This window comes from Opisthocomus hoazin, chromosome 3 (genome assembly GCF_030867145.1).
Source record: "Opisthocomus hoazin isolate bOpiHoa1 chromosome 3, bOpiHoa1.hap1, whole genome shotgun sequence".
In the NCBI taxonomy this organism is placed as follows: domain Eukaryota; kingdom Metazoa; phylum Chordata; class Aves; order Opisthocomiformes; family Opisthocomidae; genus Opisthocomus; species Opisthocomus hoazin.
In genome coordinates this window covers 26,658,318-26,685,714 of record NC_134416.1, presented here as the reverse complement: position 1 = coordinate 26,685,714, position 27,397 = coordinate 26,658,318, and the positions used below count along the sequence as shown (strand labels likewise).

General features: G+C 41.4%; 1 protein-coding gene across 1 annotated transcript; it reads left to right on the top strand.

Annotated features, from left to right (window-relative positions):
• Positions 1-89: 89 nt before the first annotated feature.
• Positions 90-26,474, top strand: POP1 (POP1 ribonuclease P/MRP subunit). The gene is made up of 15 exons (XM_075415808.1): positions 90-395; positions 3,388-3,570; positions 4,551-4,726; positions 8,284-8,532; positions 9,089-9,176; positions 9,470-9,645; positions 10,271-10,521; positions 10,653-10,746; positions 11,542-11,653; positions 12,612-12,731; positions 19,076-19,191; positions 20,574-20,765; positions 21,706-21,860; positions 22,678-23,019; positions 23,840-26,474. Exons 1-15 carry the CDS (start codon positions 275-277, stop codon positions 24,501-24,503), a joined length of 3,039 nt encoding a protein of 1,012 aa, XP_075271923.1. The 5' UTR covers positions 90-274; the 3' UTR covers positions 24,504-26,474.
• Positions 26,475-27,397: the final 923 nt, after the last annotated feature.

Sequence of the window (27,397 nt, the reverse complement as noted above, 5' to 3'; positions counted from 1 at the left end):
GGGAAATGTAGTCCCCCGCGGGGAGGGAAGGCTGCGTTGCGCCGCGCGCATGCGCAGTGCTGCATTTCGGGCCGCCGCGTGCAGCGAGCGGAGGCCGCGCCGTGGGTGCGCACCGGGCTGGTGCCGAGCCGGTACCGGGCGCCGCCCGCCAACCCCTGCCCCTCTGTCCCCTCTACGGAGAGGCCGGGCAGCCCCCGCCGGGCGCCCCAGGCCCTCCCGAGGGGGCGGGTCGGTGTGACCCTGCTCTCTGCGGGCCCCCCACGCCCAGCTGGAGATGTCCGGGGCGAGGGAGAAGAAGCGGGCCAGGAAGATGAGGAACCAGCCGGCCAGCGTCACCCTGCCCGCCGAGCCGGGACCCTTCCCCGGCGGCGGGAGCAGAGCCTGCCCGCCCCCAGGTACGGCTGGGGGACCCCTGCCCGGGGCCGGGGTGGGTGACCGGGGAGGTGGTCCGTGCCGTGTCCCCCCCCAGGGCCGGGCGTCCCCATCTCTTCAGCCCCGGCGGCCGGCGAGACGTGCCCGGTGCGGGAACACCCGTGGGCTTTGCCCCCTTCAGCCATGCTTCTCCTTAATGCACGTTTTTCTGCGTCATCCCTTCGACTGCGCAACAAATCCCTGCAGACCCGCTGCGGCTACTAGTTTTAAAACGAACCTGAATGTCACACCCCGGCCAGTGACCTCCCTTCTCTTTCTGCCGGACCTGGGAGCAGCAGGAGGAGCGGGTTTAGCCTGCTGCCCCTGGGATAGACGCACTGTTTTTCCATCAGATCAACATGCCCAGACAATTTGCCTTTTGGCTCCCCTGTCTGTGGAGGAGCATGGGCAGGAGGCAGCCAGGCGCCTCCCTAAAATGGCAGCGTTGCTACCTCACTGCTGGGGCGTTTATGTGCACAGGTAACCTTTGCAGCTGGAGACTGAAGGGTCCTGTCCGCGTGTATGCCAGATGCTTTTTTCATAGAGTCATAGAATGATTTGGGTTGGAAGGAACCTTAAAGATCATCTGGTTCCAACCCCCCTGCCATGAGCAGGGACATCTTCCACTAGACCAGGGTGCTCAAAGCCCCATCCAGCTTGGCCTTGAACACTTCCAGGGAGGGGGCATCCACAGCTTCTCTGGGCAACCTGGGCCAGTGTTTCACCACCCTCATGGTGAAGAATTTCTTCCTAATATCTAATCTAAATCTGCCCTCTTTTAGTTTAAAGTTGTTCCCCCTTGTCCTATCACTACACACCCTTGTGAAAAGTCCCTCTCCATCCCTCCTGTAGGCCCCTTCAGGTACTGGAAGGCTGCTAGAAGGTCACTCCGGAGCCTTCTCTTCTCCAGGCTGAACAGCCCCAGCTCTCTCAGCCTTTCCTCATAGGAGAGGTGCTCCAGCCCTCTGATCATCTTCGTGGCCCTCCTATCTGCCTGTCTCGATCTGCATCCTGTATGCTCCAACTGGACTTTGATTTCTACACCCACGTCCCCCTTTCATGATTTTGTTTTGTTACCTATATTGTTTCTGAGGAAAAAAAAAAAAAGCATACATCAGAGCAGGACCTGTTACTGTGAGGCCTTCAGAAGTTGGCAAATTACGTCTTTGTGGTTGAACAAAACAATGCTCGAATGTCGCTGTATGTTTAGGTGACTGAAGTATTCCTAAGCAGACAGAACGACGTAGCAAGTTATGGTCAGCCCCGTCTGAAGATTTTGGAGTATCGTTACAGGAGTACTGCCAGATTAAACACGTTTTTCTTACTGTATTTGTTGCAGGGAACTTCTAACATTTTCTGGTTAAGTTTTTCTGTCTTGTTGAATAGCATGCATTTTCATCCATATAACATTCTTCTGTAGTGTTAGTTGGTATCTGGGTTTTATAGGGCTATTTTGTAGAAACAGGAAAGAAAAAAATCTAAATAGTAGTCATAAAAATACGGATCTACATGGTGCCTGAAATAACTTAGTTTTTCTCAAGTTACTAAGTCAGTGACTGTCTTTTAAAACACTCTTCCATCTTCTGATTAAAATAGTTCCTCCATTCTTAGGCTAACTTGATAGTGAAAGGGTGTTTTCGTGAGATGAGCTAACTGCTGTCCCACAGTTGACTTGGGCTGCAGGTCTACACAGATTTGCTGACTGAGGCAGCATCCATCTCTCCCACTTCTTTCTCACCTTCACCTCACTGTCTAGACAGTGCTGCTCTCAGCCATGTGGAGAGCCCAGATCAGGGAGTTATTCCCCATAATAAACTAACTTGTGTTTTCATCCCAAGTTATTTTTTCATCTGAATTACTGTAGTTCTGCATGATGTGTGGCTGCATCGGTGCTGCAACAGCATTGCTACTGAACATAAAACTTCAGCTTCATGCTTATTTGAAGTGGAAAAAGGAGATTCCTTGACATTTTAAGTTCACATAAACTGGGTCTGCTGGAGGTGAATCTGCTCCTGGCTGTTCCTCCTGCCGATGATAGCATTTTTGGGACAATGTGGTATACTTGTTTAAGAAGGTGATCAACCTGAAAACTGATTTTTTTAAATACCTTGCCACATTTCTCCTGACGCACAGGTCGATTTTCACTAGAGGAGCTCCCTGAGCTGTAAGGCCCCATGTTCCTTCAAGCACTCATCTTGATGCAGTGGGTGGAGTGGTGGGAATGGCTGTCTTGGCCATTTTTGGTCCAGTTGTCCAGCATGAGCTGCCTGAGAATCATATCTTAAGTTGTACTAGAAATCCTAACCAAGAGTTAACTGAATAGGTTGGACATAAACTAAGCTTTAAATACGGACTTCAAGGCCCTCTTAAACTTCAAGTACTGTTAGGTGCTTATCACTTTTGAAGGGTATTTCTGTACTTTAGGAGGCTTACTGTAGGCTTTAGTTATCTAATTTCAGTATTGGTTTAAATGTCTGTACCAGAAAAATAGCTTACTGCACCAATATACATGTATCATGCTTACCTTATTGCTTAACAGAAATACATGTCAGTGAGACAAGAATACATTTGCTTATGTGAAAGACAAGAGGGAAAAATACTAGTGTTGCTAATTGGTACTAAAACCCTGACTAGACAATAGTAAAAATTGCTACTGGTGTTCCATAGGCCAGTTTTAGTCAGGTCTTTCCTGTTTGGTCTGGTAGAGTATTGGAGGCAAAGTCTGGATTTGGTACCATTTTCAGAATGTGCAAAAGTTACTCTATTGTGGGCTTGCTGCAGGGCAATGCAGTGCTTTTATTTCTTCCTGTAAAAAAGAACTTAATTCTTCTGATTTCTGATGGCTTTTTCAGGTGCATATATTAAATACAATAGGAGGAGTGTACAATGCAATCTTATGAGGAAAGACTCTACAGTTATCAGTTACTCAGACTGCTTTGGATTTCTGTTGCCTCTTTTTATCTCTAAACCCTCCAGGAGATGTTCGTTCTGAGCAGCAGTATCAGCAGCAGAAATTTTCGAATCAGTCCTCTGGGCCTTCTTACAGGAAAGACCAGTATTTTCCAAAAGGGCAAAATAAAGGAGAGAGAGGCAGAGGAAGAGGAGGATGGCAAGCAGGACGCCAGAGTGTTTCTGAGGAAATGCCGAAATACATAACAGGTTTGTATATAAGAAAAAGGCCATAATTTGTGTGTGCATGGCAACTTTCTGGTGATTAAATTTGCTGTCCGTCTTTGTGCAGGAGCAAAAATTAGAGCTGATGCTATGTTCCTCTGTTTTTCCTGATTTTCTCCAAAATACAGAAATAGTTGTGTGCTGGATGACCCACTGTTGTTCAGTGAGTCCTTTCAGACTCCCGAGTTGCAAAGTTGCACTTGCTTGCAATGAGGGATATGCGTTTTGGTTTCTGTTGGCCAGCAAAATGAGTACTGGCAGTCATCTGCTTTTAATGTTGCCAGTGAAGCTGGTTTTGCCCATGATATGAGTTAAAGACAACTTTCATCTAACAGTGTTTATTTAGGAGAGCAGATTAGGTTTTCAAAGTGTGGCAGTGCTCTGATAGTAGATACGCTTCCATAAGCATAAAATAAGACCAACCTCTGGATTTTTAATTTTATAATTTTAAAACAGTCTGTAAGATGATTACCATTTCCTGTTTTTCCATGCTGCAGTTTTTTTCATCTCTCTGAATACCATCTGGAAAGATTGCTACTCTAATGTAATAAAGAGGAAAGATTGCTACTCTAATGTAATAAAGAAATACTTAATGCAAATAGGAGTTGTTGGTGATACCATGGCTTTCAGATTCATTCATGTAGAAGTATTTGCTTAACCATATCTGTAACCTTCGGAATGTCTAAAGACTTGAAATTTCGTCAGAAATAGTATACAGTATTTACTTTTTATCTCAATAAGTCATTAGACTATTGTACTAGGAATATTCTGCTGGAATTCAGTAATTTATGTACAGTGTTGTCCTGGTTTCAGCTGAGATAGAGTAAATTTTCTGCTCAGTAGCCGATGTGTTTTGGAACACCCTCTAGTGCTTAGTTGCCAGCTGCTGGGTTAAACTATGACAAGTGTCCCCTTCTTTGATTGTTGCTGTTTGTCATGCTCTGATGAAGTTCTTTTCATTCCAGTGTCTACCTTTGCTCAAGCTCGTGCTGCGGAGATCAATGCCATGTTGAAAGCAGTTGCGCAGAAGTCTTCAAACTCTCTAGTTTTCCAGACTCTACCTAGGCACATGCGAAGGCGAGCTATGAGTCACAATATTAAACGCCTACCCAGGCGACTTCAAGAGATTGCCCGGAAAGAGGTAGAAGTGTGTTTTATAGTATTTGGTAGACTATATAGTGACCATAGCTAGTGTGCCGTGTTCAGCCGTACATTTATTAATGAGCCTGAGCATATCTGCAAAACTTCCGTGCATACACAGGTTCTCAAACTTGGACTGACGTTTGGATTCAAAATGCAGGAACACCTCAGTTGTAGATGGTAGCTCAAGTAGATCTCACTAACCACTTGGCTTTGTGATGATTGGACGTCTTGAAAAGTTATTGGAGTAGTGATTCACCAAGGGGAAATCATGCCTGACCAATCTAATAGCTTTCTACGATGACATGACTGGCTGGGTAGACGAAGGGAGAGCTGTGGATGTTGTCTACCTCGATTTCAGCAAGGCTTTCGACACAGTCTCCCATGATATCCTCCTAGGGAAGCTGAGGAAGTGTGGGCTGGATGAGTGGTCGGTGAAGTGGATTGAGAACTGGCTGAATGGCAGAACTCAGAGGGTTGTCATCAGCGGCACTGAGTCTAGTTGGAGGCTGGTAACTAGTGGTGTCCCTCAAGGGTCAGTACTGGGCCCAGCCTTGTTTAACTGCTTCATCAGCGACCTGGATGAAGAGTTAGAATGTACCCTCAGCAAGTTTGCTGATGACACCAAACTGGGAGGTGTGGTAGACACACCGGAAGGCTGTGCTGCCATTGAGCGTGACCTGGATAGGCTGGAAAGTTGGGCAGAGAGGAACCTGATGAGGTTCAACAAAGGCAAATGCAGGGTCCTGCACCTGGGGAGGAACAACCCCATGCATCAGTACAGGCTTTGGGCGGACCTGCTGGAGAGCAGCCCTGTGGAGAGGGACCTGGGTGTCCTGGTGGACGACAGGTTAACCATGAGCCAGCAGTGTGCCCTGGCTGCCAAGAAGGCCAATGGGATCCTGGGGTGCATCAAGAAGAGTGTGGCCAGCAGGACGAGGGAGGTTCTCCTTCCCCTCTACTCTGCCCTGGTGAGGCCTCATCTGGAGTACTGTGTCCAGTTCTGGGCTCCCCACTTCAAGAAAGATGAGGAGTTACTGGAGAGAGTCCAGCGGAGGGCTACGAGGATGATGAGGGGACTGGAACATCTCCCCTACGAGGAGAGGCTGAGGGAGCTGGGCTTGTTCAGCCTGAAGAAGAGAAGGCTGAGAGGGGACCTATTAAATGCTTATAAATACTGAAGGGTGGGTGTCAGGAGGATGGGGCCAAGCTCTTTTCAGTGGTGCCCAGCGACAGGACAAGGGGCAATGGGCACAAACTAAAGCACAGGAAGTTCCGTCTGAACATGAGGAAGAACTTCTTCCCTCTGAGGGTGGCGGAGCCCTGGCACAGGCTGCCCAGAGAGGTTGTGGAGTCTCCTCCTCTGGAGATATTCAAGACCCGCCTGGACGGGCTCCTGTGCAGCCTGCTGTAGGTGACCCTGCTTCGGCAGGAGGGTTGGACTAGATGACCCACAGAGGTCCCTTCCAGCCCCTACCATTCTGTGACTCTGTGATGGTAGAAGGGTCCTGTGCAGGAGGGGTTGTTCAGGCAGTGCGTTGGTCCCAGGTGATGCAGGAGCCCTTGATAACAGCTGCCTGCCTTCCACCCCACCACAGCTGTCGAGTGTGACCCTGCTGGCTGCTGTGGAGTTACTTGCTCAGAATGCTGATGTGGAGTTACTTGCTCCTTAGTCACTGGGGCCTTCCTGTGTGGTTAAAAAAAAAAAAAATTGGTTCAGCGGGATTTTGTTGTCAAATGATGTGTCTGATGGTTGACATTGATCACAGTCTTGTCTCTAATCACTTCTTAAAGTGATCAAGTAAGTTTGCTTGGTAAGTTTTCTATGTTTTAAGGTTGACTGATTAGCATATTTCTTGCATTCTTTTTTTGCTTGAATTGTCTTTTGTAAGTTCTTTCGGCAGGAGGGTTGGACTAGATGACCAACAGAGGTCCCTTCCAACCCCTACTATTCTGTGATTCTGTGATTCTTAGCACCTCCACCGTGAGTTCCTGCAGATAATTGTTCATGATTCAGAAATTGTTTTGAGTACTTCCACACATGTTCATTAGGGCGTGTTTTATTGGATCTTCATAACCTGTATCTCTTCTTTTACTGCTCTGGTTTGGTTTCTTTTTGCTTTGTTAGTCATGTCAAGAGATGCAATTTGGCCTGTTTTCCAAGAACTGAAGGAAGAAGGCATGGGGTATTTTGCGTAGTTAGTTATGTGCTTTATACTTGTTAAATAATCCAGATTTCTTTAATGTTTCTGCTTGGTTCTTTTGTGTCCTGCTTTTTTAACTCCTTTTACATGATAGCCTTTCTAACTTCTCTGTACATGCTCACACTTACTCTCCCATCCTTGTTTCCACTTCTTGTACAGTTCTTGGATTTTTGAGATCATTTAATTTACCCTGGTGCATCTGTATTTCTTCTGCTATGTTTTCTCTTCTCAGGTCTTTTGGTGTAGTTTGTGTGTTTGCACAGTCTCTTTTTGTTTCATGGTTTATTGCAGCTTGTCATATCTCCTGAGCTATTTCTTTTTGTAAATGTTCTGCCTATTACTTTTCAGTGTTTGAATTCTGCTTCTTCAAAGTTAACTGTTGCAGTTCTGCTGCATTTTCGTCCTTTTTCGTAGATCCTTTATCATGACCATTTTCACCCAAACATTTACCTGGACCATCTCTTTATCTTTTCAAAAACCTAAGACATACATTTTTCATCTACAATACCACATCCCTTTTTCTCTAATTGTCTTTCTGAACCAGTCACATACCATTTATCCAGTGGCTTATATTGACTACTGATGGGAACATATTTTATTTTTTTGTGCATTTGTATTTTGATGTCATGGGTTGCTTCAATGTTTTCTGTGCTCTTGGCAGTGATCTTCTCGCATTCTCACTCCTTTGCGGTGCTTATAACCAGTGGTTAACTATTCCTTGGTGAGCTTACAAAGGACATCTTAAGAATTTTTTTGTGCGTCTTATAACCCCTGTTCCTTTCTACCACTTCTCTTCACAAAAAGGCAAACCAAACATTGAGAGAGTCAAGTCTTCATCTCCAGCTATGCATTCACCCATAATAATTCAGACCTTGACTGGATATTTATCAAGAATTTGGTCAAGACATCAGCACAGTCCTTTCTTGTTTGCTTCTACACACTGTAGAATCCTTAGGTCCCCCCCGGCAGTCTGAGAGTCCATACTGCTTCTGTATGAGCTCAAATCTCCAGGTGTTCCTAATGTCGTGTTCATTTGTTGGTATGGATGTACAGATGTTGGGCAAAAACTTCACACAGGAAGTAGCAGATCTTATGGTTCACTGGTAAGCTTCTGAATGTGTGGGGATTTTAGTTTATCTGTGGGTTCCAGTCAAGCCTTGATGCACTTTTGTGGATGGGGCTTGTGTATAAGTTTCAAAGTGATAGCTAGCCTCAAGAATTACGGAGGACTAACATCAGAATAAAGTATAACTTAGTGCTAATGCTTCTTGTATCCTGATGCATGTCAGCCTTTTTCTTCTACAGAGGTTTGTCCTTTTGAGATTTACTTCAATGTCCTCTCTTTTAAAAACAGGCAGAGAAAGCTGTGCATCAGAAAAAAGAACAGTCAAAGACTAAATGCCGTAAAGCTAGAAGGCGCCACATAAATTTAGTAGCAGAGTTTAATCGCAGGCAAAGAAAGAATATTTGGCTGGAAACGCATATATGGCACGCAAAGAGATTTCATATGGTAAAGAAATGGGGATACTGTTTAGGAGATAGCCCTACGGAGAAGAGCTACAGGGCTTGTTACCGAGCCATGACAAAACACTGCCTTCTTCAGGTACCAAATGTACATCTTTTTTATTTGTTTTCTTTGTTATTTTGCCAAGGTGAAGTAATCAACTGTACAGTTATGATGAATATTTCTGTCTCTTTGAAGTACTGTTGTGTCGGCTGTTAATAACTGCTAAGTATGAAATGAGTGATTTCATAACTTTAATGAAGGGTGGCGAGTGTCAGAGAGAAGATGAACCTTTAGAAGAGTCTTATGGTGATTATGACTGAAATACTGCGTCTTCAGTCTTCTCCAGAGCTGAGAGATTCAGTGAATCCCTGTATCATCTTCCTGAGCAGGATGCTATTGAAGACATGCACTTTGTTCCGTGTCCTTTTTTGCCCATTGGTTTGAGCGGCAGGTTGGCCCTCAGATCAGAAAGGCCTGACAGCTCTTCTATAACTAACAATTTTAAATTAAAAAAGAAAACTCGTTTCTTGTTGACGCAAATTTTAGTGAATGAAAAATTACTACTTCAGTGTAAATTGTGAAGCTCTGTCTGGTCCTTCCTTGCCAGGCTTTCATGAGTTATTCTGACTTTACTACAATCCTGTTGTTTCAGGATTTATCCTATTATTGTTGCCTGGAGTTGACTGGTAAAGAGAATGAGCTTCTGAAGCAACTTGGTCGAATATGTAGCATTGACACAGGTAAATTTTATGTAGTTCAAAATAAAGTTAAGACTCTGAACAGACTAAAGAATGAGCCATCCTTTTCCTTTTTTACTGTCCTGCCAATCTCAATAGTTTATACTGAGTTGTGATTTTGGTTGAAAAACATAATTAAAATGTCTCATACTAGACATTCTTATTTTCAGTTACTTATTAATAAACTAATTGTAGTACATGTTCTTTCTTTGATGTTGTCCTAGCAGCCAGAATGAATTTCGTATTTTTTTAAAAAAGAGATTATTTTGTTTTTCAGTAAGTATTTTCTTCTTTAGGATTAACATTTGAAGAGGCTTGTTGTCTGTCTGGAAGGTTTGAGGGTTCCGTGAATTTTTACCGAGCAGATCGCTATCCTGAGGATATGCTTGGTACCGTTACATTTATTTGGAAACCCAGGGATGGATCTGAAAACAGGCAGTTGTGGATCTGGATGCATCCAGCTCTCAAACGGGTATTTTTTTTCTTTACAGTTGAACTCTGATTTCTTTATGCATTGTACATTTTCAATGATGAAGATACCTTCTGAAAGGTGTAGAAGAACTGAATATAATACACAGCTTTAGGAATTACAAATTGGAAAACTGGTTCCGCTGTAACAGTATTTATTATCTGCAGCTTGTTTTTATAAAGCTTCTACTGAAGCTGCATGCCTTTGAGGTTTTTTTTAAGTTGTTTGAGATTTTTAAAAATTTTCTAGCGTCACCTGCTTCACTTGCTTGTTTGCAATATAATGTTGCTTGATTCACATCCTTCCCCCTGGCACCACCAACAGGCTGCTTGGTTTCATCACAGATAAACATAATCTGACACTTCGCTAAGAACTTAAAAAAAAAAATAATAGAAGGTATAATTTTGTGCACTGGCAATTTTTCTTACACTAATTTGAGAATAAATTCTTTGCAACATTCAGTGTTACTTTCAGCTCTTGATAGTAAGCCATAGACTTCAGCACAATGAAGTTTATTCCCTTAAATCCTTACAGGAAAATAAAATAGTAGAGTGTAATTCTTCAAACTGTACTAAGCTTTGCAATGTACTGCTTATCATCCTAATCCAATTTTTTCATTCTTCTTAAGGACATACTGAGAGAGTTAAAAGAAATTTTTCAGTGTTCAGAGCCTGAAGAAATCTATATTCCTGAGCCTGTTACAGCATCAGTTCAAGAGGAGGAACAAGTGGATGTTGTTCTGAGCCTTGGCAAGAAAAGAAAGAAGGAGGATAAAGAAGGAGAAAAAGCTGTGCCAGTGAAAAAAATAATTGGTGATGGCACTAGAGATCCATTCCAGTCCTACTCTTGGGTCTCTCAGTCTGCTGGTGTTGTGATTAGGTTTGTTCATAGCAGTCAGAAACTGTGTCCCTTGACCAGTTAGTATCGTTGAATTCCAACTTAACAGTACTGGGGAAAAAAAAAGTGTGTTATATGATTGTACATTCGCCTGAAATTTTTCTCTGTTTCAGTGATAGAACTATGGAGATTCTCAGATATCGGCTGATTGGCCCATTATCACACTCCGTCCTTACAGAGACCTTGAAAGCTGCTTCTCTCCAAACAGTAAGGAAATTGGCCGCTTGGATATTATTGTAATTTTTGTAAGATTTCTAAAATGTGCAAGTGTGTTTTTCCTGGAAAGAAACATAAACTATCTAGCCTTAGTTATTATAAAGGCTAGCCTATGTATTTCTGCTCTGTTAGCATCTCTGTATTGAGTCACTTGACTAATGCTGATCTCAGGAAGAGCTATCTGGATTTTAAGTGGGGGTAGGAAGAAAATAGAAGCAATGGTGCTGTTGAGCAGGCTACGTAGTTTCTTCTGTAGTGATGTATTGTGCTGAGAGGTCCAGAGTAATTCATATTCTCTTTGGCAAACCATCGATCATGTTTCTCGAGCAACGAGCTAGAGCACGTAGAGTTAAAGGGCAAGACAGATAAGGCATAGAAAACTTTTGTGTTGTCAGTCAAATATGCAGTTTCTACCAGTTTTAGTATTTTGTCCACCTCTTGGCACATAACATCACTGTAGTTTTTTGGGGATTTTTTTATCTCTTGCAGGACATATGACAACGTCATGAAATCTCTGGCTTTCTGTAAGAAATAATTAACAACAGAATTAAGAAACATTGTGGATTGTTTTATTTATTTTTGGAACACAGGTTAAACTGAACAGCTTATTGGGGTTTACTGTAATGTGGAGTATAGGAACAGACCGCATCAGGAAAAAAGTATTTTGTTTTGGAACTTGAAAAGGAAGAAAGCAACTATGGTGATTAAGGCCAACTGAGAGTGAATTCATACTGATAGAAAATACTGAATGACCATTTGAGTTTAATTAGATGTTTTGTTTTCCAGGAGTTGACAGATTCAGACATAGAACTGAATAACTGGTGGGTAGAAAATTGCAAGGACTCTGAAAAAGTATCTCTTCATCAACGTCAAAGTGCTATCTTTGAGCTTTTGGAAGGTATTTGGGCATGTGGGTGCTATGGGAGGAAGGGAAAACTCTTAAACTCTAGTGGTCAAAACCGGCATACTAAGAAGTTGACTTCAATTTGGAGATGCTTTTTTTGTGTTTGTTAGATCAAGAGAGTGATAAGTGCTTAGGTAATAACTGTGGCATGTCAAAGATTTTAGAAATATTACATTAAGGGAATTTTAAGCCTCTGTGTAGGCCAAACTCTTGATAGATAAACTGAATCTTGTTCCTCATCTTCATGAACTTAGATTTGAGATTGCTGATGGATGTACAGTCTGATGCATGCTCTCACTCTTTCCACCCAAACATGTGAAAATAAGGCAGTAAGTTGTACAGTACCTCCACAGATAAAATGGTAGGCTCCTACCCAAAGTGAAAGTATTATACCTTGCTTTATATATTTTTGTTTCTAATGAATGGTTGTGTATTTGGTGGAGTTGTAAAGTGTCATGGAGTTAACAGTGTCTCCTCACTTTCTTGCACTGAAGCAGGTAAGGGACTGGCTTTGGTAGATCTCACACGATACTTGAGCTATCCAGTGTGAGGTAGTTAAGCAGAGATGAGGTAAAACTTTAAAAAACCCTTTTTTTAATTTCCTTTCTCTGGAAGACAAGTGTGAAAACAAAGGTTGTTTGTTCTTTAGGAGATGTGCCAAATGTAAAGGATGAATCGAGTCTGTAAGTTGTGAGAGTGGCCTCACTTCTATGCTAAGCATAAACGTCATTGCAAATTAAGTCTTGTGCTGCTATTGTTGTCTTTTGTTATTGGACATTTAACAAGCATTGGTGAGTTTTCAAAACATGTTAAACTGAGTACACTGGATTGCTGCTCTGGCTTACAATGGTGTTACATCCCTGCAGGCAAAAATGCACAAAATAGTAGTGCAGAAAAAGATCACAACTTAATTGGTGGTTTCACAGCAATGTGCTTCTGTGTATTTTTAAAGGGATGAGTTCACCATCAGAAATGCCACCAGGTACAATACTGGGCCTCACTGTTGGAGATCCTCGAGTCAATCTGCCAAAAAAGAAAACAAAAGCCATGCCAGACTTCGAAAAATACCAAGGTAAAATCCCTTGCTATGTTATGCTTCGCGTGGAACTGCCAAAGGCAAGAGATTTCTGTTTCGCTCTACACTTCTGTTTTCATTTACTGTCATCTTCTGCTGATTGTCTCTTGCTGTTTTCCTCTAGCATTCAATTTCAGAATGTTTCCTTCCATTTACACAGCCCCTTGCAGAACAGAACAGAACAGCTCAAACTTGCACAGGATTTAGAACAGCAGTTGTGAGGGAGGGACATGCACCAAAGCTGGTCTTGTGCTCAGTGGAAGCCTCTGTCTGACCATACAGATGATCCAGGTTCGAATCCTGGCAAGGCCAACCAGGTGCTAAAAGCTGCTTCGTAAGTTTCTGTGTGGTGTTTAGTCTGCCTGATGCTGTTTATCTCTCCAAGAAGATACCTGCTGTTTCTGGTTTGTAGTGCTACAATTATGAAAGCTGCGGTTCCACTGAAAAAAAACCCAAAACCACTTACCATTGCAAGGTTAGCATTTCAGATGGCCAAGATGCTGGTTATGTTAAAAAAATCAAAGATGCATGTGTGACTTCTGAAATTTTTATTTCAGTGCTAACTTATACAACATTTCAGTGCAAAATTCAAATTTGGATGGATTTGAATTTCCTTGAAAAATGTACAAGAGCATGTACAGTATACAATGGAGTTTGTGTATAGTGCTGTGTAGGCATTTCCAGTTAGATTGACTAGACACAGACTGCCTCACCTCATATGAGAAACATAATAGCCAGCTAGCAAAGAGTAGCAAATAGAATGAGTTGGAGGATGCAGGGACTTGAAAATACTCTATTTCCGTGGTGATGTGTTTGCAAGACACTAGAATAATCTAGCCTTACCTTTCACTTAAATCAGGTTGAAAACCTATTTTAGTTACTGTCTTTTAGCTCTCCGCACAGCCCTCTGTTACGTGGATTTTTTTACATCCTCCTGTTCTGCCCTCTGTATCTAGAACAGCATTTCTCCTGTTAATTAGTTCTGCTCAGCTAACTTTCTCATCATTAGTGTTTCTGTTGGAAATGGTGCAACATGTGTGACCTGCACTTTGGTTCCTTCCTGCTGAGAAGTTAAGGTGAGCTGTATAGCACTTGTTTACAGATACTGCTTTGAGCTGGCAAAGGAGTTAGCAACTACAAGAAGTAATTTGGCCTGCTTCATTCTGCTTGTCGTGTCTGTGAAGATGCGTTCAAGAAGGCAAGATCAGCAGAAGGCCCGTAGGCATTGGAAATGTCTCATAGTAGTTTCTTTCCCACTGCCGGAGCTGATTGTCCCTCAGGAAGGAAGGCCGTGGTAAAGAGGTAATGATGTAAGATAGGGAGTCAAGAGGAAGAAAATATCTGTGTCTTTTTTCCTTTGGCTGTCTAGAAATGGTTACGTTCAACATCTTCCTACTTGGGGTTATCTTTCACTTGCAAAAAATCTTCTAAACCACAAACATTCAGAAAATCTAGCGTTGCTTTTTGGTTCCTTGCTGATTGTTTTTTTGTTTCATTGTGAACTTAAAACTGCATCTGCCCTCTCTGACTTTTATTTGGGAGAGGGAGAAGGTCCTTGATCAGCTATCAAGGAAAGGGAAACTGCATGATACCTTCTAATTTAGGTTCTGCTAAAGGACTTGACGTTATACAAGCATGTCACTACTAAATAAGTTGCCTAGGTGGAAGGATGAAAGAAGACAGACAACACAGCTGTCTTCTAGTAGAAAATCAAAATGACATCATGGTAAGGGAGCAGGAAAGGAGAGGCCAGTCCTCTGACAATAAGCAGTTAAGGAAGGAATACGGGGGACTGATGGTTCAGCAGGGAAAGTGGCTGCTGTTTTCCACGTTTCCCACCTGAGTGACTTCCCAGTGCTGTGTAGGAAGAGTGGCAGGACCATTCACAATCTCCTGCATACCTATTACCTGTGCAGTGGGGGAAAACTGTCACATGGTAGTTCATCTCCTGCCTGAGAAACTCAAGACTGAGGTCTAACTGCCACTCGTGTCTCCCTCCTTGAGTAATGCTGTGTGTTAGTTGGGAAGAGAGGCTATTGTTACTCTCCAATGACTGTTGTTCCTAACCTAATTTTGTAGTTGACTACGTGACAGCTGCTGCCTGTGCTATATCTCTGCCTTAATGGGCCTCCTTGTTCAAGTAGTTAAAAGCAGAAAAGTTACGTCTCTTTAAAAACATCTAGAAAATTAATCCATGTTAGATCATTAAGCTTAGATACCTTTATAAATTTTTGGTCAGGGGAAAACATTCAAGTGCATTTAATAATTGTTGTTTTTGAAAGAAAAAGTAAAATTGCATATCTATTAATAAAAGTAAGCCTAGAGATATTCAGTTACTGTGCAGAATGCATTTTATGTCTAAATCTGTTCTCTCTATGCAAGCAGCATACTTTCTTGCCACTGTTCACTGTTTCAAGACCCATTATAAGGTCTTTCTGAATTCTGTCAGCTTAGTTTGTAATCTCCTTGGAGCATGGGGTCTTGTTGCATGTTTTACTGCCTCTGTACACCAGTTAGATTTATTCCTATTTCCTGTAAGCCTCTTGATTGCCTGGCAGGTTTGCAGGAGTTAAAAAATCAGTTAAATATATGAAAGAGAACCTGTTGAAGGCCACTCAGTGCAGAAGGATCACCTCTACCTGAAGAAGTCTGTAAGGCACAAGTGGCTAGGAACGGGCAAAGTGAGGAAATGCAACACAAGTAGTGATTCTAGTGGTGTACCCTTCCCCAGGACCCTGTTACTGGCCACACTTGGAGTCAAGATCACTGAAATACCCAACAAGAATTTCATAAAAAACAACGTATTCCCAAAGATGATGCTAGTTTGATTTAGCACTTTTGCCAGCATTTTTCCAGTCAGTTCTGTGCCCTCATTCTACTGGTTCTTTTGCCAAGAGTGACCCAGGAATGGAGACCATCCTTTTCTTCAACTTTTTGAAGGATAAGTTGTTTAAGCAAAAAAGGAAGGAATTCAGTCATGGCACATAGTATACATCACTACAGCAATAGTATTACCAAAATTTCCACATTAACACCCACCCAAAACGAAGTTAGACTTCTCTAAGATCTGTAATTCCATTTAGGTGATATTAATTTTCCCCTTCTGTAAGAAGAAATCTTTTTATGAGCCTTAGAACTGCATAAACTTCCTGAGTTGTGGTTTTGATGTAAACTTACTCAGATGTGGTAATATAGTGAGGTAATCTTTATTTAAGAAATGTTAGTAGCCATTCATTCACCTTAATGACATGTCATGTTGATTGAGCAATCAAAAGGAACTCGTGCTGTGTTCCTCACTTTTTTCCCCTTTTTGCTTCCTGGACATTCAAATACTATTAGGATTAGTATTAGTAAGATTGAAATGGCACTTTGTATGTTGGCAGATTCTGTATGTGCTGTAGCCTCTCTTGTTCTTTAATGTTGTATAAAAGCTAACTGATTTTCTCAAGAAATCTTTACTATTCTAAAGATGCACTGTTTGTCAAATGAGTGAATAGTTTAGGTAAGTTACAGCCACTGTCTTTGGCTGTGGATTGTCATTCATGCATGCAATCTGTGAAATGATACACATCTGTCCATATCCCTTTGTTTCCTCAAAATGCTGTTCTGAGATATGCCTGTGTAGTTTTTCCCCTGTGAGTGACATGCTAACAAATCGAAAGTAATTTCAGTCTTTCCCAGTTACTCTCACTCCTGAATGCATATGCATGTGTGCAAGCTGTGTGTTGTGGACACATGCTGATGTGATTTAATCAAAGAACTGTCCTCATTTCTTCAGGCTGGGGGATAGAAAGTTTGTGAATAAATCACTTTTCACTGCCCCCTCAGCAGGTTTATGCCTTCTGGAAGTCAAGACTCCCAGTAAGCAGTCAGTGCTGACATGACTGCAAATTAGTGCTGTTCTTTTCTCCATTTTAAAGTACACTGCTGACATTTTGATACACTTTTGCTGTCTTCTATGGGAGAATGCAAGTTCCGCTGCCTTAAAAACTGCTCAGTGTGGAGTATGGTGGAGCTTCTAAACAATTAGTGAATGAAATGCATAGAAGGAGAATGCATCATGAAAGATCAGTGAGCTGAAGTTCCAGATACAAAGCCCGAGTCCTTGCCTGTGAACACACCTCTTGCAGAGGTTTAGGTACCTGGCATCAGTTTCCTGGTACACACACTTACCTGCATGTGGCTCTGAAACTCCTCCCTAGCAGTGCTTATATTTTTGCTGCTTCTGCTATTTCCTCGCAGAGGGAAGGAAAAATTTCTGGTAGAAGAACTCTTACTCGTAGGCCTGTCTTCTAAGACTGCTAAGATGATCAGCTATGCAAATCAGAAAAACAGCTTGAAATGGAACAAAACCTTCCTCTATCTGCCTGTATTGCCTAAGTGCCAACCATTGACACCAGCAGTAGAAGATAACGTACTGATGGTTGCTGAGCTTTGTGTGCTTAGTAATACAACTCCCTGTACTAGCTCGAACATCTTACTTCCACTGTCATCAGCAGCTTACTCATCAGTAGGGTTATTTCCCCAGCAATCTTAAAATGTGGGCTGAAGAAAACAGGAGAGAGGCAAGAAATAAAGAGAACTGGCTGGAGGATTTGGGATTATGATTTGAATTATAGTGTGCTTAATAGAGAGATTTAATTCTCAAAGTTCAGTGGGGATCAAGGAGAAAGAATGTACCAAGTCAGAGAAGGATATTTTGGGGTAGTGAGGGGGATATTGCATGGACTGTGGCAATGGAAAGAGACTGATTTAAAACAGCTTTTTAAAGTGGGAAAAAAATACTCATGCCATTACAGGAATTGTAAAGAAGTCCAAGAATGACATGGGTAGACTGCCTAAATGGTGGGAATAGAAGGAAGTGGTAAAAAAAATTCACACCGTTTTGTTGCTGTCTTTTTCTTCTTCCTTTGAGGCACTGATATTTGCTGTATCTCTGGGCAAAATGTGCTTTGCCTCTAGGAGTATTGAGCACTTTTAGGTTCCTGCTCAGGTTCCTGTCCTTAATTTTTGGTTTGAGAAGGAATTATTTTGACTTAATAGTCAGGGAATTGGCAAGGATTTCCTTTTTAGTTGTGTCATTCTTAATTTGAAGGAATGCCACCCTGATCCGATAATTTCTTCAGTATTTCTTCCTCTCATGTAAATGTAACTCATGAGCGAGAATGCGTAGCAAGCATCAGCTTCATAACACCATCAATCTATCAGGAGTGCTGTTGTATTTAGTATTTCTTTTGAAGGATTTTGCAACTCTTGATCAGCTCCATCATGATTATGGATTTTAAATAAATATCGCAGTTACGTTTGGTAGTACCTATTGTATTGTTAGTACCCCTGAATAATCCGTATCTTCTGTGCTCAAAGTCTTAAGTCAACATTAACTGGAAAAATTAGCTGAATCTTCTTTTGAAAGACTAAATGATTTTAAAAAAGCAAAACAAAACCCGGCACGTTATGTTGCTTTAACATGTAAGACCTTGTAGATGACAAAATGAGCAGCAGTTCCTGTAAGTTTTAATCACCAGAACTATTAATAGGTTCGTTGTACTGCTTATTGGTAAGAATTATTTTGCTTAAAATACGGATCAGCATGTGTTACATACTGTAAACAGAAGGCTTTTAATCCATAGGTCCCTAAAGGTAGGTGTACATTTTCTCTGTTTTGGTTAGATGGTGGAGCTGAAGAAGAGATAGTTTAATACCTCAATGATCAGTTTTAAAGCTAGAAGTGTTATTTATCTTCAGTAATGCACACAACTAGTGGCCTGTGCAGACGTAAGCAAAGAATAGTCCCTTGCTTGAAGTGCAGAGCCTGAAAAGATCCGGAGTGGGAAGCTAGTGCTAAATAAGTAGTTGCATGCTAGTCATACCCATACAGATATTTCCTGTATGTGCATTTTTTAAAGGTTATCCTCACTTCTCTTACAAGTTTACTTAGGCAGACCTATTTCAGGCTTTCTAATGTTGCCTTTTCTGATTTTCACCAAACCTGCTGAGCTTCACACTCTGCCTGAAAGGCAAGATTCCAGAGTATTAAAGGTGGCATGCTGAAGATGTGACTTATATTGGCAAAGGGGGTGTAATTTGTAATAAGAAGTGCCTATTTTTAAGAGAATGCCAGGTTAATGCTTCTAAAATTGGCAGTTGATTTCACGCTTTGTGTTTGGGAAAACATGTGATAGTAAGATGCTGCAGAAGCAGTGATCCTCGTGAAACTTTTAATAGTCTTCTTACTTAGTTGTCTGCTCATTTTACTGATGATAGTAGAGTGGGTTTGGTAATTTGATACTTAAGTCGCAAAAATTGTTTGAATTTTTTTTGAAAGTTCTCTTCTTTTGTAGATAATGATAAAGTTAGGCAGCTGTACCTGGAGGGTGTACCTGTAGACTGTGCTCGCAGCTTTATCTGGGACCAGGACATCTGTAAGAACGTCACTGAAAATAAAATCTCAGAGCAGGTAACTAAAAAGTTGGATTGCCATGGAGAAAATGGCTAATGGTCCGAAGAGTCCATAGATTGAGACTCTTGAAAATTGTATAAATCCAAGAGCGGTAGTTTCCTAATGTCATAGTATCCAGCTGCTGGGCTGAAGTGTTTGGTTTGTAGCCATTGTGTAATGTTCTTGCACAGCCATTGTTCATGACTCAGTTAAAAGAAAGCTTTATTGGATTGCCTACAGGACTAAATAGTTGTAGGTTTATTTGTCAGAAAGATTTGTAATTGGATTTTCCTACATCACCTTGACTCGTGCAGCAGATGAAAGGGATGAAGAGTCACAGAGAGGCTCTGTCATAGCCAGGATGATTCTGCTGACAAAAGAATCTTGGAAGTTGGAGGGAAATAAATTCCTCTGGTTCTGAACTGCAGCACACCATGTTGTGGTCATTCTGGGCAACACCTGTGATTCGTTTTTGAGCTTTAAATGTGCTGTTATAGGTTTGAGATCTCCTATCGTGACATTTGCATTGGCAGTGGCGGAGCAACCCATAAAATGCCTGGGTAAAATGGTGATTTAGTCACAAGAGGTGAAAAACTTTCTGCACCATTGTAATCAAAAAGAAAATATTTGTATGGCAGAAACATCTCTTTAAATAGTGTCTTTATGAAAGTTAGTTTTGTGCTCTTTCAAATTGGCTGCATAGTGTACAAAAAGCAGAGTACTTACAAAATACTATGCTAACTCATAACAGTTGCCAGCACAATCATTTTGTATATGACAGTGTTCTTCATGCTGTCATGAAATGCAATATTTATCTTATAAAACAGCTGATGCAGAAGAGACTTGTGAAGAGGCAGTCTGATGGTCTGTTTTTTTATAAATGTATTCTTAATGTGGTACAATGAAATATAACAATCAGTGATTGATAAAGGCTTGGTGCCAGCATGCTTTATGTGAAACTGTTTCACAGAATCACAGAATGTTCGGGGTTGGAAGGGACCTCTGTGTTTCGTGACCAAACGTTCTTCCCATCTCCCTGGATGTAGTTCAGTTTTGCTCCGAGTATTGACAGACTGTCTGAAAGCACCTGCGCAGTCTAGTCTTGTGCACAAATCTGTAAAGATCAAGTTGCAGTACTTCTTTTTCCTCCTGCATCTGTGCTGTGCGTTTTTGATCTGAGTTTCAGTACCTGCCCTCTGTCAAGGTCTGTGGAAGTAAGAAGGTGAGAAAAATGGTGCTTAATACTTTTTTCTAAAAACATTTTTCATGACGCGGTGAAGGTTAGTTCAAATGGTAGTATGTTACGAGTATATTTTTCCTAGTTATAAGCTCACCTTCTCTCTGTGTCTTGGAAGGGAAAAATGATTACTAACGCATGGGAAATGTCTCCTCCTTCTCAGGATTTAAACCATAAGAGAGCTCAATTACTGGTACCTGGATCACACCTTGATTTGGGTCCTTGTGAATCTAAGATTCCCATACTGTTGGTGCAGCAGCCGGGGAAAATGGCTGGAGAAGATCGACCTGGATGGGGGAGTGGCTGGGATATCTATCTCCCAAAGGGCTGGGGCATGGCTTTCTGGATTCCTTTTGTAAGTGACTTTCATTGCAAATTGCAAATAAATATGTGAAAAATTAGATCATTTGGTTCAAAATAATCTGTTTTAGAGAGTATACTTCACATTGTGTAACCAATTCACAATTACAGGATCAAAGTCCCACTTTAAAAGAGGGTGTATGAACTGGTTGATGACAGAGGCTTGGTCCTAAAATCTTAAAAACAAACACTAGCTTTCCATATCTTCTGTTGGGTATAACTGTGCTCACATGGCAGTCTAAACCACAAAATCAAAGTGGGGAGCAAGGAGAGAAATGTGATGCTATAGCTCATTGGTTTTGTGTTTCTAAGGGCATATGTATTTAAAGAGAAATCAATTATCAAAGAAATAAGGGCATATGTATTTAAAGAGAAAGAAAATTGCATTGTCAAGCTTGGCTATCTCCAGCACTCTGCCAACAAACTGGTTGCCTCTGCTTTGGGAAAGAGCATGAAACACAAAGTGACTTAAGCTTGAATACTTCTCTGGTGCTGTTTGGAGCATCCTGCTTTGAATGTTTAGATGGCAGTTTTAATGTCTTTCTGCAGTTAAATTTATGCTTTTGAATGTGCAGGGGGATCAATTGCAGTAATACCTACTGTACAGTTAAAATAAATTTGGCAGTGACTTTGCTGAAGTAACATGATGTTCCTGGTAACGTACAAGATCAGAACCTGTGAAATTCTGTTCAGTTTTGTTGATAGAATTTCAGAATTAAATTTAAAAAGCATGACTAACATTTTTGTTGAAATGAGCATCTAGAACTGTGAAAACCATACTTAAATTTTTTTTTTTTTTTGAAAGCTGAAGTGATAGACCTTCCCTTTTCTAATGCAGTAGCTTCTGGATCTTTTTTTTTTTTTTTTTTTTTTTTTAGTTAGGAACCCGGAGTCAGTACAAGTATTGTTTTTTTGGGTTTTGGTTTTTATAACAGATATATCGAGGTGTACGAGTTGGTGGCTTGCAAGAGGCTCTAAAGCATTCTGAATATCAAAGAACACCTCACACTCCAAATGATTTCCCAGACTGCCAGGCGGGAATGCAGTTTGCCAAAGAGCTGGAAACCAGTCTTCTTGAAAAATTCAAACGGTAATACTAACTTCAAAATTGATTGCAAGAATGAAAAAAATGAATACTGCTTAAAATAGTCACTCAGTTATCTGTTGTGTTCATTTAGACTTGGGCTTTCACTAGTGTTTTAAATCCTAATGTTATAAAAAAGGAAATCCTAGATGTATTTAACAGAAAAGCTCTGCTAAACAGTACATTTAAGTTAACTAAATCCTGCTATTACAGTGATAAGGCTGTAACATGGCTGCATAAGAATAAGATAAACAAAGCTATTTCAAGTTCCCTTAGGAGCAAATGAGGGAGGAGGTAGGAGAAGACAAAGGCAGAATGTCAAAGTACGTGCTAAGTGTTGAAGAATGAAGTGAATGAAGAGATATATTTCAGTGGCCACTTTTTAAATACCAGGTATTCTGAAGTTTGCCTTCATTTTCACTACAGTAGACACAGAACTCTTAACCATGACTGTGGGGTAGCTCCAGGTGTCCTCTGCACCAACTGGTGTTGTCTCCCCTTCCAGCTAGCTGGGGAAAGTAGGAGAAGCATAGAGGAAAATGTGGTGGTGTCAGTCACGGTAGATAGCAATATCCAGCATGACTGAAAGTATATGGTGGTCAGAAGTGCAGGAGCGTTGTCTAGAAGTATAACTTTAGAATTCTTACTCAATGAGATTACAAAGGGAATGCACAGTTAACTTTCTGTTCTAAATACTTGGTTTTGAAAACAGAAAACATTATTAGACCAGCAGGGCAAAGTAGACAGTTAGCCTTTTGAAGTGCTAGGGACTGAATAAGGGCCCAGGAAACAAATAATCTTACCTCTTTGGTTTATCATTTAGACGTCCACCTGCAAAAAGGGCAAATTATGTCAAGTTCGGCACTCTGTCCCCTTTCCTCTGTCCTTGGGGGCAGTTGACGAAGAACTGGGAAGGAAGAATGAAAGCTTCAGGAGAATTTGCACATCCTTCTTCCCCACACCCTGAGCGCTGCGTGACTGAAGGGCATAGCTTTCGTGACTCCAAAGCAGAAGTGGTCAATGAAGCTTCCTCTGAGACCGGTGAAGTAGAGGAGACCATGGAAATAACAAGCTCGGAAGGTGTCACAAAGACAGGTGATGTTACAGGCGCCAAAGACTTTGGTAGGAGAGATGAAGCTATGGCAAGTGACTTTGTTGTTCTCAGGTATGTCAAAATGATACACGCATGTGGGGTGTTATTTCATAATTGGGAATTACTGAATTAGGGAAAGGAAGAGCTCAGCCTTGATTATTAAGATGAGAGAAGTATTTGATCCAAATACAGTGAGGAGGTTAAATAGTTTTGTCATGGATCAGAATTTGCTGTTGAGTGGAAGTTCTTTTGCTTTTCCCCAGCTAACTTGGTGACTAGAAGAAGCAAATTTCTTTAAGCATCTGAAATTTAACACTCTTGAGTTAAATGTGTTCTTGAAGTTGACATATTATGTCTGCTTCCAGGTGGATGGAGCTGTTAGAGGCTCACATTTGTATTTAAAAACTGTTGTTGTGTAAATCAGCTTGCATTCTCTTTTTCTAATACATCATCACAGGTCGTTCTTGTGCTACTTAATACGGTCTGTCAAGAAAATAGTGTATCCCCGGCATTCCAATGCAACACATGAGGGCAGCAACAGTGTTTGGAAAGTGCCTGAATGCAGGTCTTTCATCTTTGTGTCGTTATCAGGGGAAGAAATCATTGCAGTTCTGGATTGCATTAAGGTCTCTGAAAGGTTTAGAGCATTTGTGATTTAACAAGTTTTGTGGGTTTTAACAAGTAATGTCTGATTCTGAAGAAGTAGCCTTGCACAGGAGTTGCACTCACCCTTGTTCTTTTTGTGCTCAGAGTGATACAAATACAGCTTGGAAGGTTACAGAAAGCCCCAGGGCCTTTTTTAATAAAGCTCATGCAAATATGCAGAGTACTAGATTTCTGTTGTACTAGTTAATAGCTATCCTTGATGTTTGTTTTTAAAAATTTCTAACAGGAGTGAGAAACTACTAATGCAGTTATCAGCCTGGTGCTATCCCACTGTTGGAAAAGATCGGCGAATCCGCCTTATTGCTCGCCTGGGACAGAAGGAAATGACTGAAGATGTCTTTTTGCCAATCTTGATGAGCTATCCGAGGGCTCTCGTATGGGTCAACTTGTCTGTTTTGAGAAAGGGGAACCCTGAATTACATGCCATGATTTGCATCCCAACAGAAGACGATTTTCTGCATCTAAGCAAAGACAGACTCTTCTGTGGTCCTCAGGAACCCAGACATCGGGACATATTCAAGCACAAGGTACAGAAAGTAAAAGACGAGCGGAAGAAGAAGAAGAAAAAGGATAACACGAAGGCTCTGGAAAGTGACCCTTCGAGTGTTCCAGATAAAGAAACAACTGAGGAGCACGAAGACCTCATTCTCGGTCTTTGGTCGGACGCTCTCCCGGATGTTACTTCCCACTGCTCCAGAACTCTCTTGGGATATGTCACTCGCGGGGATTTTTCATTGGCCGCAGGCTGTGGAGAAGCGCTGGGTTTTGTTAGCTTGACAGGGTTGGTTTATATGTTACACAACCAGCCAGCAGATAAAAAAGGGCTTGTTTTGTTAAGAGCTCCAGCATCTTTACAGTACAGATTTGCAAGACTTAATATTGAGGTTTAAGTATCATTGCAATGCAGTAGAATGCCAAAAATACCAAAGAATGTCCGTTTTGTCTGCTGTGGCCTTTGTGATATGTCTCAAATCTGAGGTGATTCTGAGCCCAAACAGCATTTTGAGGATTATGAAATCATTTAAAAGCTTTGTGGCATTATTCGTGAAAATAACTAATGCATAAACAGACCCAGTGCTGCTTTTGATGTCTGCATTGCTAAGGATTTCTAACAGTAGTGCATCCACTTTCACCATTTTCTTTATCTATAAAGAAGCATATTGATCATTTTTCACCTCAGAGCAGTGGATGCTATAACAATACACAGAAAATCAGTATTTTCCTTTTAGAAATCTTTTGGTGAGATGGATCGTAGCTTGTAATGTAAGTGCGTGCAATCTGGACCAGTGTATATAGCAAATGGCTTTTCCCATTTTTTCACGTCTGGATGCATGTGACTGCAGTGCAACACAGCTAAGCAGACAAATCTGTTAAGAAAGCAGAAGGGTACTGACTTTGGTGGAAAAGCTCTGTGCTTAAATGAAATGCAAATAAAATACAACCTGGCTATATAATCTTTGAATTATAGCAACTGGACCTCTTAAATTGGAAAGCATATCAGTCTCTCTATCTCTAATCCGAGAGAGAAAACTATGTTTTTGAAAGGTAATAAGCCTTTCGGATGCAAATTGCTGTTGGTGGGTCAGCATACATTTTCTGTTAATAATAGGGGATATTTGGGTTCCTTAAAAACCTAAGGTTATTTTTGTATGGAGTGTGCGAAGATTGAAGGTTTATTCATTTTACTGTGTGGTTATTCATACAACTTGTATGCTGGAGGGGTGAGGGGAGAAAGGTGTTTGATTTGACTGGGGCAGGCTGGACTGGTTTTGGTGTTTTGTGGGTTTTTTTAATGGTAGCCTTCAGCTTCTCGCCATTCTTGAGTTACGCAGCTTGAAAACAAGTTTACAATAATACACTGTGGTTTAGTAGCAGCATGATACAAATATAGACCAGTTGGTAAAATTAGCATGAAACAATCATGTACAAATAAAAATCTAACCTATTCTTGATTCAGGAATCTACTGACTAAGCTTATTCTTTAAGAAAAGAAATATGGATCAGTTAATGACTTAGTCTTTCTAAGTATCAATCTGCAAATGAATTCCCTCTTTCACAGTTTTGTTTGAAAGAAGTCTTAGGCAAATGGATTAATGTTGTTTGGAGTTGTTTGTTGGAGGAAGGATTTAGAGTACCTTACCTTCACAATTATTAAGGTCCAGGGCCATTGGATTAAACGTGACACACACATAGGGCAGGGGGGAGAACATCGCTGATCGCAAGGGAAGTATGGGAAGTGGAGCTGGAATTTTTTTTAAGCCTTCAGAAGACCGATTTAAGAATCACACACCAGCTGGGGTTATGGCAGTGTGTGGGACAGAAAGACACAGCCTCCAGCACAGCTTGGACTACAGCTCCGTGAGAAACCGCGCCTCATGGCTCCAGCATCGCTCACCTTCGGTGCACCTGATCAAGGAATCGCGGTCTCAGAAACATCCCGAGAATCATCTGCGCGATAGCCGGCAGACGGCCCCAGAGGAAAAAGCCTGGTGCTGTGCGGGGCTGGGATTCAGATGCTCTGCAGCCTGTGGGTACGGGTGAATAAGGAGCCTCTTCAATGTTACAGCCTGGCTGCTCTGGTCAAGTTCTGTCATGGTAATAATCCTGGATTTAATGAACTTTTTGAACTGTGAGCCCAATAGAAATATTTCTAGGATCAGAGTTTCCAGAGCTGTGCTTCATGGGAAGAAAGGGGAGGAGGTGATGGCTCTTTTCACCGCTTAGCCTCCCTAATCTTCTTAGTAGACACATACTTTCTTGCGTTACTAGACCTGGCTTGTATGTAAGAAAGAAAGGGGAGAAGCCCCCCACCTCAGCTATCATTTTTTTCTTTTCTGCTTGTAGATCTTTTGTTCACTGAATCTTTCCCAGGTTTTTATTAAAAAAAAAATACATCTGGAGTCTTTTTTCTTTTCCTCCTATTGGTAATTTCTGCCAGGTTTTCATTTTGACACTTCCTGTTACTTTTCTTTGATTTCCATTCTCTATTTCTGATTTATGATCCTTCTCTCTGGTGAGCCAATGAACAGAAACTGGAATCCAAGTGCATCCTGTTCTGTATATCTTGTAATATTGTTACACAGTTGTTTTGCTTTAAGTCGATGATTTATGCCTTAAGATTTCACTCTCCTTGTAAAATACACTGCAAGCCCGATAAGTTAATGCTCAAAACTCTCAGCCAAAGTTTGTCAGAAAAATACTGTTGCTTTATGTAGTTGCAAGGAAATTTTTATCTGTGGTCGAGATTTCCAGATTCTAAGCGTCTTGAGGGTGACTTAGTCATAAAAACCGCGTCAACACCAGATAATCAAACTGTGGATAATTAAGCCCATGTTATCTGTGCATCAGCTGGACAGCAGGTCTGTGTTCATCATGTTGAATCAGGTGTAGTTTGCAGCACACATCTGTTCTTGGGCTCTATCTTACTGACATTACTGCCCATTGGTTAACTACCACAGAGCATCTGGATCAGCTCCTGTGGACTCTGATATGCGAGCATTTTGGGGAACCTCAGTGAAAGATGCTCTCGCAAGCTCTCTGGCTCCCATGCTGTTCTCCAGATAACCTTCTCAAAATGGACACCAGCACAAACCCTTAGCTCTCATTCCTTGCTTGGCAGGAGCTTTTGGAAGCTGATGTGAAGCACAGAAGGCAATTCTGGCATTATCTGTAGCCCTGAAGAGCTTGAATGCTACCATGCTGCTCCTGTAGCTCTACCTACGGCTCCCTCAGAGCAGCTGAATGAACGCTGTACTCGAGACTCACTTGGTGAAGGGTCTTTTTG